The sequence below is a fragment of the Bos indicus genome, chromosome 5 (assembly GCF_029378745.1).
Source record: "Bos indicus isolate NIAB-ARS_2022 breed Sahiwal x Tharparkar chromosome 5, NIAB-ARS_B.indTharparkar_mat_pri_1.0, whole genome shotgun sequence".
Taxonomy (NCBI): Eukaryota; Metazoa; Chordata; class Mammalia; order Artiodactyla; family Bovidae; genus Bos; species Bos indicus.
This window is the reverse complement of record NC_091764.1, coordinates 59,880,447-59,892,908: the sequence shown is the minus strand read 5'-3', so window position 1 is coordinate 59,892,908 and position 12,462 is coordinate 59,880,447. Positions and strand designations below refer to the sequence as shown.

Genomic DNA, 12,462 nt, shown 5'->3' with positions numbered 1-12,462 from the left:
TGGCAGTAAAACTTATGTTTTATTTTAAACTTTTGCACTTTTCCTTACAATAAGGCATAACTCTTCATCTCTGTCACAAACATGTGCTTGTTACATTGGTAATATAAGTGATTTCCAAAAAGCCTGGAGAATTGCCTTCAAGTCATTTCAAAAAGAGGTTGAGAATCCTATCTTGCTACTGCTAGAAAACACTTAAGTGATTAGATCATTTTACAGATGTGAAAATTGATGCCAGAAATGAAGTCAAACTATTAAAGTTCATGCAACCGTTTCCTCCTCAGAATGACTAGAAGATTGTAAAATTGTTTATACCTTAAAAGGAACTCACAATTATTTATTTGATCTTGGTAAATTTTTTACACCAGATAGTATTCCAAATTTGACAATCTCTACGATGAAGTTTCCACACTTTGACTTGGTAGTCTGGTCCACAGATAGTTCTCTGTCATAAAGCATATACATGTATTTTCTTTAAATCTTTTCAGATGTAGTTTTCTTTTTTCTCTTCTAGTGATTTAATCTAACTTCAAAATGCCACAGGATTTTTAGGAATTACTTGACCCTTCTTTCCTTCCAAATTCATTACCCTTAGGTGAACTTTTTCTACCTGAATGCGTAATGATATATTTTTTGAAAAACAATACAGGATCCTCCTTTGTAATTTGAGGAGTTAAGTGTCCTCAGAATGAAATATTTAATTCATTTGCTTTTTGTTTTTAAAATTTCAAACAAATAGAAAAGTTGAAAGAACAGGATAGTAAATATAGATATAGCTTTGTCTATATTCACTAAATAAAATGAAAAGGTTTTAAATGGGAATAAGTTTGACAAGTTTGAAAAAAGGGAGAGGAAGATAATTCTTCTACTTTTAGAGTTTGGAAGTTTTAAAGCCAAGACACCAATCCACATGTGTAAGATAACAGTCATTGATGCTGTGCCCTGGGCATGCATCTTTCTCAGTTTTTTTTTTTTTTTTTTTTTGACTTTTCAGACATGGGCCAATGTATTTTATTTGCCTTTATCCAAGTTTACCACCAATTCTCTTTCCCTGTATTGCCCTTTGGTCAAGTCCCATTTCTTATCTTTTTAACTACAAAAATGTCCAGTCCTCTTTTTCTTTACCTCTCAACTTCAGCAGCTCTTCTCTCATATTCCCCTCCTACTAACCTCTATCCCCATTTAAACAAACAAATGCATGGCTCAGCTGGACCTGACCAGAGGAGCCCTTTGAAGAGGGCGTGCCTTTCATCTGGGGAAGGGGAGGAGTTAGATTGCCGGCAGCATCACCCCTCCCTGGACAGCTGGGAAAGCAATCAAAACTGCTGCAACTCTGAGGCTCCAGCCAGAGAGCAGGAGCTGCCCAGAGGCTGTGGTCCTGAAAGCTCCACTCCAGGGAACTAGCCAGGGGGAGGAGGTACTGAAGACCGACTAAATCAGCTGCATCAGCCTAAAGGAGTCCTGAAGGAGCATATAGAACTCCAAGGAAGGAGTAGAATAGCAGTCAGGGAAACCAGACCCGGGGCAATTCTAAGAGGCAGTGGCCGGGTTTAACATGGATCGCTAAAAGCACCTCCTCCTATGCTCTGGATGGTCAGGGAGACTTGGCTTCTCTAAGTCTCCTCCGGGACACAGATTCACAGAGTTCACTCCAGGGATTGCTACTGACAGAGGTGAGCCAGCGATGGGGTGGTACGGGGATTACTGAAGTTTCTGTGGGTAGTTTCTGTAGACTTAGAGGAGCAATTAGGGTGAGGTAAGTCTCTTCTGGGCTAAGTAAGAAGGGAGTAGGATTTAGGAAACTTGAATGGAGAAGCAAAGAACGCTTTTGGACAGATATTAAAATTGTAATAATTTCACTAATTCCCAAGCATCTGTCACTCAAAGTGAAACTCAGATATGCCAATCACTTTTATAAAATAGGGATTATAAATTATCCACCATTCCTATCAAACCTATTTTTCCATTTTATTGATGCAGAAGAAAAGGGCCAAAGAAGAGGTGGGTCACCAAATATGTTGAAAGAATTGACCCAATCCACCATTCAGTTCACAGCATTTTTTACTATGCGAGGAGTGAAGGGAATGGGGTAGGAGTGATGAAAATAGAAACGGGAAGGAGAGAAAGGCATATATTTTCACCATTGGCCCCCCCTTTGCTTGGGTAAAAGTCCTTAGACTGTTGGCATCAGGGGGGAAACATTTCCTCTTCCTCAGCTCTTTCAGATGGGCAATCAGAAAAGAAAGATTGTCCATGTATAGTTTTGCCTCCTCTGTCTTTTATCATTCACTTACCCCTAGAAATATATTCAAAAAAATAATAATATATGTAAAATGCCTCCCTCATTTTGACAGAGGGACCAGAGATGAAATGCTGAAGAACAAGGAGGGAAAACTGAAGGACTGAGTAATTTCTGTTGGCAAAGTTCACCATCAGGATCTGAGGCTATGAAAACTTAAGTATGATGTAGCTATGCTGGATAAGGGGTGTGTGTGTGTGTGTGTACAAGTATTAATCAAGAAGGAAAGTGGAAGTGTGTAAAGGTTGAATAGTATTAGTCCCTCAGTTGTGTCTGACTTTTTGCAACCCTATGGACTGTAGGCCGCCAGGATCCTCTGTCCATGGAATTCTCCAGGCAAGAAGACTGGCGTGGGTAGCCATTCCCTTCTCCAGAGAATCTTCCTGACCCAGGGATTGAACCCAGGTCTCCTGCATTACAGGCAGATTCTTTACCATCTGAGCCACCAGGGAAACCCAAAAGGTTGAATAGGAAGAGCGCAAAACAGCCTACTGGCTGTTTCCAGGCAGCGTGATTTATGAGTACCCTGGTTTGCATTCTGTTGTCCGTGCAAAGACTCTGTAAATCCAAGCAAGACAGTCTAGTCTCTCTGATCCTTACATTTGCAAGAAACTGGACTGAATAGTCCCTGTCCTTTTTGTAGTTAGGATTTAGTCGTAGGATCAGGAGGTGAAGTTAGTACAATCAGCTTTTGAGAGGAAATATACTACCTAATCACTACAGACACACATGCAAGCACTCCTTGCTCACTTATTCATCAACTGAAACTTCTTTACAACTCAAAAATAGTAAATGTGTAGGATGAATTCCAGGACAGTCCCACATGACAGTAATGCCCAAAGACCTCAGCCCCAGTGATGCAAGTATTGTGTGTGCTTATTTGCTCAGTCATGTCCAACTCTTGAGACCCCATAGACTGTAGCCTGCCAGGCTCCTCTGTCCATGGGATTCTCCAGGCAAGAAGACTGGGGTGGGTTGCCATTTCCTCCTACAGTCCAACTCTTTAGGATACTATAGACTGTAGCCCTTCAGACAGCTCTGTCCATGGAATTTTCTAGGCAAGAATACTAGAGTGGGTTGCCATTCCCTTCACCAAGGATGAAAGTATTAGGTCATCATAATCATTGCCTAAGCAAAACTTTTTGTTTTACAGAACAGATTTTTTTTTTAATGAAAAAAAAAGGGAAAAAATTGAATTTGAGAGAATTTTCCAAACTTGAAATTTCACAGAAGAATCCTAAAGAAAGGGAAAAATTCTGTATAAAGTGTAGACGCATAAGGAAATCCAAATTCTAAGATTAAAAGATAAAATGAGCTTTAAAAGATCAGAATGTATTTGGATATACAGGGGAGCCTGTATTGTGCCTCCAAAGCCAGTATTCATTGATTTTTGTCTTATTTGAGTCTGCTTCATGTAAATTTTGAAAGCTAATTTCTTTTCTAGGAATTGGGAAAACCTGAAAATTGTGTATTACAGAACTTTGTGCAATAGTGGTATAGATTTTTCCATACAGCTTTTATCTTTACATTTGCATAATAACTTTACAAAGTACTTGCTTTTATAAAAGCTTCTAAATGAGATATGAAAGACAAAAATATTATGTCCATTTTGCCCCAAGGGTAAAAGAATTATAATATTTTTTGTGCTCATATAATAAGTGAGTGATGGAACACAGTTTCGATTTCATGCTTTTTTCGATACACCTTGGAGCTGGTTCATTAACAGGCTGAGAACCATGGTAGAATTACTTACCTGTTCTGGACACAGCCAAGTTGGTTTCCTTGATTGAAACTCAGAAGCACATCACACACATTTTCAACTCTCAGATAAAAAACTGGATGTTTATCTTTTTTCCCCTGCTGACCTTCTGATGAATTAAAGATATTTAGGTAGAAAAAGTCAAAGGAAAGGTTTTCTTCTGTATCTTTGGGCAATCCTGGCTTTTATTTCTATTTAAGAGACTCTTGATTTTTCTTCTCAGTGGTCTGGCCCTTGATTCTGGTAGGAAAGTCTTATCCCAAATATTGTCTAAACAGAGACAAAGGAAAAATGTCCAAGTGCCAAGGGTGGTCTCTATTCCACCAGAAACTTTATGACCCTGAAAATTCATGTGACTGAGGAGGAGTCCAGTCAACTGCTCTCTTGGAATTATAAAACAGGATAAAAGAGGTTAACTTCCTTCTGGAACATGGTAGAAGAGTTTTAGTCAACACAGCAGAGGCAAAGGATAGAGTTCTGTTCCCTCATCGTTTGTAACAGAATAGGAGCTTTGAAATTTCATTTCATTAGGAGGTTGGGGGAGAGGGTTTATCAGGGCAGTATTTGAAATTGGTGTTGAGATGGAGCCATTGGCTTTTGCTGGCATAAAATCAACATTAAGCATAGACTGTAATTACACCTATTTTGTCCATGTGGCCAGAAAAATTCATGGTGAACTTTAGGAACAAAATACCTCACAACTACATGGCATTTGGGAGAAGGCAATGGCACCCCACTCCAGTACTCTTGCCTGGAAAATCCCATGGATGGAGGAGCCTGGTGGGCTGCAGTCCATGGGGTCGCTGAGAGCTGGACATGACTCAGTGACTTCACTTTCACTTTTCACTTTCATGAATTGGAGAAGGAAATGGCAACCCACTCCAGTGTTCTTGCCTGGAGAATCCCAGGGACCGGGGATCCTAGTGGACTGCCGTCTATGGGGTCGCACAGAGTCGGACACAACTGAAGCGACTTAGCAGCAGCAGCAGCAGCACATGGCATTTACAATATCTGGCACTATTCGAAGTCTTTAAATGTATTTATGCTCACAATAAATTAGTGAGGTATTCCTACGATTATTCCTATTTTAAAGAGAAGACTGGACAGAAAGATTATGAAACGTGCTTAAGACCACATATTTGGTAAGTAATTGAGCTGAAATCTGAACTCAGATAGTGGCTCAATGGTAGAGCTTCTGCCTGCCAATGCAGGAGACACAGGAGATACTATAGTCCATGGGGATGCAAAGAGTCAAAGGGGACTGAGTAAATGAGCACGCATGCACAATCTGACTCCAGGGTTTGTGCTGTCTAGCCATATTGGGTAAAAGGGAAGGTTATTAGGCAATTGTCGGATGATCTGAGCCAATCAGAGGAGGTTCCATCCAGATAATAAGGGTCACAGTAATTAATACAGTTTCCTTTTACTATTCACCCATGAGGAATAATTTGTATTTCTGAATAAGCAGATGTGTGAATGAATTTGATAAGAAAACCCCAGAATAAACACAAAACAAATAAATATATGGACAATGTTTTATATCATCAAAAGTTTACAAAATCCTTTCTCATATTTTTTGTCTTGCAAAACCACATAGAATATATCTTATCCTCACTTTATCAAAGAGGAAGTGAAAGATCAGAGAGCTTATGTACTGTGTTTGGGAACAATTACCAGGAATTAAAAGAGTTGGGACTAGAATGTGTGTTATTCCAGCTTCCATGTTTTGAAACCACACTATATATTCATGGGATTCTCTAAGAGCTTATGGACCAGAATTTATGGGAATAGAGAAAGTTAAACTGGAGCTATCTATGTCCTTTCTATGGTCAGTAAGAGAACAAAGATGAAAACTTGTTGCCCTTTTAATTGTTTTAGTCAAAGTCTTTTGGCTATTTTCCTTTATACCTGCTGTAAATCTGATTTGAAAGCAGCTCTTACAGAAACCATCCAATTATGTTAAAGGCAAAATGTAGTCTGTTCTGATCTAATCCCATGTTGTGATGGGTGTGAGGGTAGACAGCACTTGGCTAGTGTCCAGAGGTGGGAATGATAAAAAAACTCAAATGCAGAGGCTAGGATAGTATTTGGTTTTAGGACAATTGAGGAAACTCTCCTGCATCTTCCTTCTATCCTCTTCATGCATGTATGTACCACCCAATGCTAATGATGACAATGAAAAGGAGATGAGAGAAAGAGAAGAAAGTCACAAAGGAGAAGGAAACAGAGTTTTTAAAAAAAGGAGGGGAGAATAAATGAAAAACAACAAGAATCTAGCTTGAAGAGGAAGGAATCCTGGAATATAAGAGTTTAGAAAGCAGAGAACTCTTAAATAAGCCTCCCTTTGGATGAGGATCATTTCCTATTGACTTAGCTCTACTGACCCACATCTCCTGAAGTCAAAGTCTCTTTGTTTCTTCTGGTAGCTGTGATGAAAATAAAAAGGAACAAAAGCATAAAACCTAGTATTTGGAATCAGAAGAACTGGTGCTATGTCTTACTCTACCTGCTCTATATCTTCATATTCCCATTACTTAATCTACCTGACCTGCAGTGACCTCAATTATAAAATGAGCATCAGAGTCTCCTGAAAGGAGAGACTCCTCAACATTTTGCTCTAAGACTACACAAACGGTATTACAGTGATGTGTGGAACATTTGGTTTCCCAAGCCCACTCCGTCCTCTCTGGCCTCAGAGTGCACCTGCCTCTGGAAGGTCTGTGTTACTTTAACAGAAAGTTAATTAGGTCTTTCACCCTCCCTCTGGATATTTGCCTGCGTTAGAAGTGCAGCTCAGCACACAAGCTCCATCATCCATATTAAAAGTGGGATTTTCTGATTTGGCCTGGGCAGCCAGTTGACCAATAGGTTTGAACGTGTGTTTTCAATAAAGCTGCTTACCCAGGAAGCCTTATTAAGTGAGTAAGTCAAGCTGACATGATTTCCTTGCTGATTAACATGAAACCTAGGCTGTTTTTGCCATGCAGTCGCATTAATTATTTATAGGAGGTAAATGAGGTTACAAGGAAAACAAGCTCAGATTACCAGAAACCATCAAACCATATATTTATACTTTTAAAAGCTACATACTAATTCCTGCATTCATTGATTTGAGGCTCAAGCCTCAAGCATCAAAAAACACTTATCATGTTCTCCCCTTTCTGATATACAAAGGTGATGGAGGGTTTAACATCTCAAAAACTAGCTGGTGAACTGGGATGGCCCAATGGAGTTTAGCAGATACTTTTATTTGGTAAATTATATACCTACAAATCTCTCAACAAATCTCAAAACAATTCAGGCTCTTCCAGAATTGAATGCTAAATGTTGACTAAACAACTAGTCTCTTTTGGTTTTCAAATAAGTTTTACTATTTTTTCATAGAAAATTCTGACTAAACAGTGTCTGTTAGGCAGGTGAGTTAAAATAGTTAGACTATTTGCATGTTTGCCTGAAATAGTCTTTTGCTATGTTTGCAGTCACTGTTTGGTGAAGTGTAAAATCTGTTCCAGATTTTTCATTTTTAATGAAATCTTATTATAATAGTTGCATGAAGATAATCTTAAATAGGTTTGGTAGAACTCTGGCTTGTAATTCTAGCAGCTGCTATTTTCTTGTCTGGTGATGTGAGATACATGTTCAATGAAGAGTTCTCACTTTTAACATATGGGTGGATTTGAAAGATAATCAATGGCAACCTCCTCTGTTTTCCTGATTCTTTCTAGACACCATGTGACTAATACCTCTAACACCACTAACATTAGGCAGACCACAAGGTGCTTACCAAAAAACCTAAGTGCTCTTTTGGCCATGGTGAGAGAAATATTTCATGATCATATGGTGTACAAGCAGAGACAGTGGGAAACAAGGGATGCTGGGGTTAGATGTAAGAGATATGTCTCTAAATAGAGATTGAGTAGTCCTTTGTAGAACATAAACTCTGAATGATCTCACTACAGTTTCTCATTTATTTTGTGATGTAAATATACAACAATTTATTAATATTATCACTTGATATGCTTTAAAATTTTGCAACAACTACAATTATTGTTTACATATTATCTAATTATAACTACTTCAGCATCTTCTTTCCCTTTCAGAAGTTTCTGTATTTGGACAATAATTTATATGCCCACCTTAGCTATTTTCTTTTGTGATCTGATTCTGCAAAGAAAGAAAAACATGTTTTGAGTGGTATATCAGCTATTTTGGAATAAAATATCCATGAGATGAAGAACTGGAGAATAAAAAGAGTTAGGTGTTGACTCTGCAATGAATAATCAAGTCAATTTCCTTTTTCTATAGTTGACTTTCTTATAAATACTACAGTTCAATGAGTGTGCTGGGCATTTACTTGAGTTTAGATTTGTTATTTAGAGTTGAGGCTTTGGGATAGATAATCATAAGTTGAATTCCAACACAAATTCCGTGCTTTACATCTAAGATGTAAAAAGAAAGTTTAACTTTAAACCAAGTCAAATGTCCACAGGCACTAACCATTGCTGTTTTTCTTCCCAGAGTCTGGAGATGGCAAAAGCTTATGTGAAACCCAAGGAGATGACAGAGTTGGTCAACGCACCATCTTGGATGGACAAAGGTCTGGCCTCTCAGAATGAGGCAAAGGAGGAGGAGAGAAGACTGGGTGCTTATGGAATGCTTGGCAGCTTAGCTGAAGATCATGACAGTATTGAGGAGGAAGAAGAGGAGGAAGAAGATGGGGAGAAGCCTAAAAGAAGAGGTCCCAAGAAAAAGAAGATGACAAAAGCTCGCCTTGAGAGATTCAGGGCTCGAAGAGTCAAGGCTAATGCTAGGGAACGGACCCGGATGCACGGCCTGAATGATGCCCTGGACAATCTGAGGAGGGTCATGCCATGCTACTCTAAGACCCAAAAGCTCTCCAAGATAGAGACTCTTAGACTGGCCAGGAACTATATTTGGGCTTTGTCCGAGGTCCTAGAAACTGGACAGACACCTGAAGGGAAGGGCTTTGTGGAGATGCTCTGTAAAGGGCTCTCTCAGCCTACAAGCAACCTGGTGGCTGGGTGCCTCCAATTGGGCTCTCAGTCCGTCCTCCTGGAAAAGCGTGAGGAGAAATCGATCTGTGACTCTGCCATCTCTGTCCACAACTTCAACTATCAATCTCCCGGGCTCCCCAGCCCTCCTTATGGCCATATGGAAACACATCTTATTAATCTCAAACCCCCAGTATTCAAGAGTTTGGGAGAGTCATCTTTTGGGAGCCACCCACCTGACTGCAGTACACCACCTTATGAGGGCCCACTTACTCCACCCCTGAGCATCAGTGGGAACTTCTCCTTGAAGCAAGATGGCTCCCCTGACCTGGATAAGTCCTACAGTTTCATGCCACATTACCCTGCTGCAAGTCTAAGCTCAGGGCATGTGCATTCAACTCCTTTTCAGGCTGGCACCCCCCGCTATGATGTTCCCATAGATATGTCCTATGATTCTTACCCCCACCACAGCATTGGGGCCCAACTCAATACAATCTTCACTGACTAGGGCAGTCAGACCAGCATTTCAGAGAAAGATGCCTGGAGACATTTTCCATAGCTCAAGTCACTGAGCAGAGGATTCGGTGACCTTAATGGGACCCTATAGATGTATATCAAACACAATAGTCCTAGGCTGTTTGGGTCTCCCTAACCTGTCACCCTCCTTTCTCATCAATTTCTCATATTGTATTGATTCCTTTATTTTGGGTCCTCACAAGAAATTATTTGATTGTTTACAATCATGTGAAAATTGATCAGAAGCCCTGGGTCTTATCCTAGTGGTGCCAAAACTCACTGGATGGTCTATGCCAATTCGTTTTTCATTTCTGGCCTCTGTTTACTTACTGGTAAATCAGGCAATTGTTCTAAGTTTAGATAATTTCTAAAGTTCTTCACAGTTATGAAATTCTATGACTTTGGGGGTCATTCCTACAAACTTCTTAACGGTGGAAGGATTGAGGCGTAATAGGAAATGGACACTATGTGTGGAATGATTGGATGGAAGTGCCAAAGGAGCACCAGGTGCATGTCCTTCAGACTTGATGAAAGGACTTCTTTGCATCCATCTAAAAATAGCTTCCAGAGGCTGACATTCTACCTTGATTGTCACTGTGAATAATGTTCTTTAAGAGATTAGCTCTATTTCTTACTGGGCTGAAAGCTGAACATATCTTCCTTAGTAATTTGAGAACCGTAATAGAGATCTCATACCAACTTGATTCTTGATAACATTTCAAAAGCACTTTTCTCAGTACTCGAAGTGGGGCAAGCAAGACACTGAAACCTTAGACTCTTCCAAGCCAACAGGACTTGGAGAATCATTTCATGACCTTCATAACCAGAGAGGCATGGAAATTCTGATGAAGCTCAGGTACTGCTATTGGAATCAGCAAACAACCCAGGTCACATTCAAGAGCAATAAAATGGCCATTGGATACTAACTAACCATCATTTTGGGACTCTTAACCTGTCCATAGGAAAACCACTAGGTTTTCTTTGGCAAGATGAATTTCATTTGGTTAAAGAAAGCATGGCTAAAAACCACTAACATCTGCCCACACATATTTTCTCAAAGCACAAGCACCAGTCAATTTATTGACCAAACTTGAATTTATCCAACATATATAATTCCTTATCTCCTTTCCCACTAATCATTACCTCTTCTTCACTTTTAAAATATGTTATTACATATTGTAGATAACATTTCAAGTGACCAAACTTAGGGATGTAGAAATCAAATCCAAGGTCAGCAAATGCTTTTACCAATCTATGTCTTCATCATAGATTTATCCTGATTTGCAGGATGTTATATTTTCTTCATGTAACTCTTCTTTCCTTTATATTAGCAGTCATTTTGTTAAGTTTATTTTTTCCCAGAGAAATGTGATCTGAGAAGTTTCACTGTCCTGTTCAATCTGCCGGAACAATTATTTAAAACAAACCAAAAGCCTACATGGTTTACATGATAGTGGATCATATCCTGCTCCTGCCAGAGAGGATAAGTTTAGGAAGCAGGCAGGGTACACAAATAGGGCCAATGAATAAAATTGATAAGGCAGATTAGTATGTGATTTTCTACAGCTCAGCTAACTCCTAAAACCTGCCAAACTATTTGTGTATCAACTTTTTTTTTTTACCCTTAACTTATTATCTCCTTATAGCCAAAGTCATTTTCTTTCCATTTTGCTTGCAACACTAATCTTACTTTTTTTTGCACCCTTAATTTGTAAATCTACTTGAAAGTACCCTTGAAGAGAGATCCTAAACCCCATCAGCCACCAAAGTGGCTCCCCTCACCGTGATTTGCCCTAGAGGGAATAGACAAGTAAAATGATTGATGAAGCCATCCTAGGTGCTTTCTGAGTCTATACTGGTTCTTACCTTCCTGAGAAGTTATGGGGGTGGGGGAAGCTATCCTTGAAGTTAGCATTTTGTGGCATTTAAGTTTGTAGATAATGAATGTTGTCTGAGTTATTTATTAGATATTTATTTAATTTATTTCTCATTTTCATGCAAATTCCTTAGGTTGTATACATGTGCTTGCAAACCCTCCCCAAGACTTCATTTGGAAAGTAGCTCATAATTTTGCTAGGAATTCCTGAGTTTTGGGGTGAGGGCAAAGGAGAAAGTTAGTGCAAAGTTACCTATAAGAATTTTATAAAAAGCAGCAATAATTTGAATGGCTATGCAAGTTAATATTTCTTAGATTTTTTTTCTTCACTCTAAGATGAGCCAATCATTTTGGCTCATTGTTTATGCTTTTAGGGACTATGGTATCTGTGAACCAGTGTGGGATTGTTCAGAGATTTCATAATTGAATAAAATTTGTAAATGCCGTGTAATTGGAAAGAACCTACTCTCCAACCCTGGATGGTCTTTTTCTTCTGGGGACTTTATCCAATAATGCAAAACAATTGTTTAAACATTTTGTAAAAAAAAAAAAAAAAAAATGTTTTTCCTCTTTTTCTAGCAGAAATAAAGCTGTGAGTCTTAATAGACATTGTGTTGTGTTTGCATTGTCAGTCTTCAGAGATTTTCTGTATTTTCACCTATTAATTTTCTTGGGCTCTAAATCCTATGAGCAACAGCAGGACTGCTGGCCCGTCTGGAGGATTTATACATCCCATATTTCAACTGATCTTTCCAGAAGATTTGAAAGGTCTAAACCAAGTAGTTAGAAGCCTAGATGCACTCTGCCACTCACATAATCAACTATCTGCAATTGAGGAAAAGAAAAATCTCCCGATTTATAGAACTCTATGGCTTGGAGCATTTTAAGCCATCAAAGAGATGACTTAGATGATGTACAGAGAGGTGGACCACAGGAAGATAAACTATTATCCAAAATTTAGCTGGGCCTACCAACTCTTCAAAAAATTATGAGGCATGTTTTT

General features: G+C 39.0%; 1 protein-coding gene across 1 annotated transcript; it reads left to right on the top strand.

Annotated features, from left to right (window-relative positions):
- The first annotated feature begins 1,318 nt into the window (after nucleotides 1–1,318).
- Nucleotides 1,319–12,066, top strand: NEUROD4 (neuronal differentiation 4). Its single transcript, XM_019960110.2, has 2 exons — nucleotides 1,319–1,670; nucleotides 8,574–12,066. The coding sequence occupies exon 2, from the start codon at nucleotides 8,583–8,585 to the stop codon at nucleotides 9,573–9,575; it is 993 nt and encodes a 330-aa protein (XP_019815669.2). The 5' UTR covers nucleotides 1,319–1,670; nucleotides 8,574–8,582; the 3' UTR covers nucleotides 9,576–12,066.
- The last annotated feature ends 396 nt before the right edge of the window (nucleotides 12,067–12,462 follow it).

Coding starts and splice junctions, on each gene's coding strand:
- NEUROD4 (XM_019960110.2), top strand. CDS start 8,583: ATGGCAAAAGCTTATGTGAAACCCAAGGAGATGACAGAGTTGGTCAAC.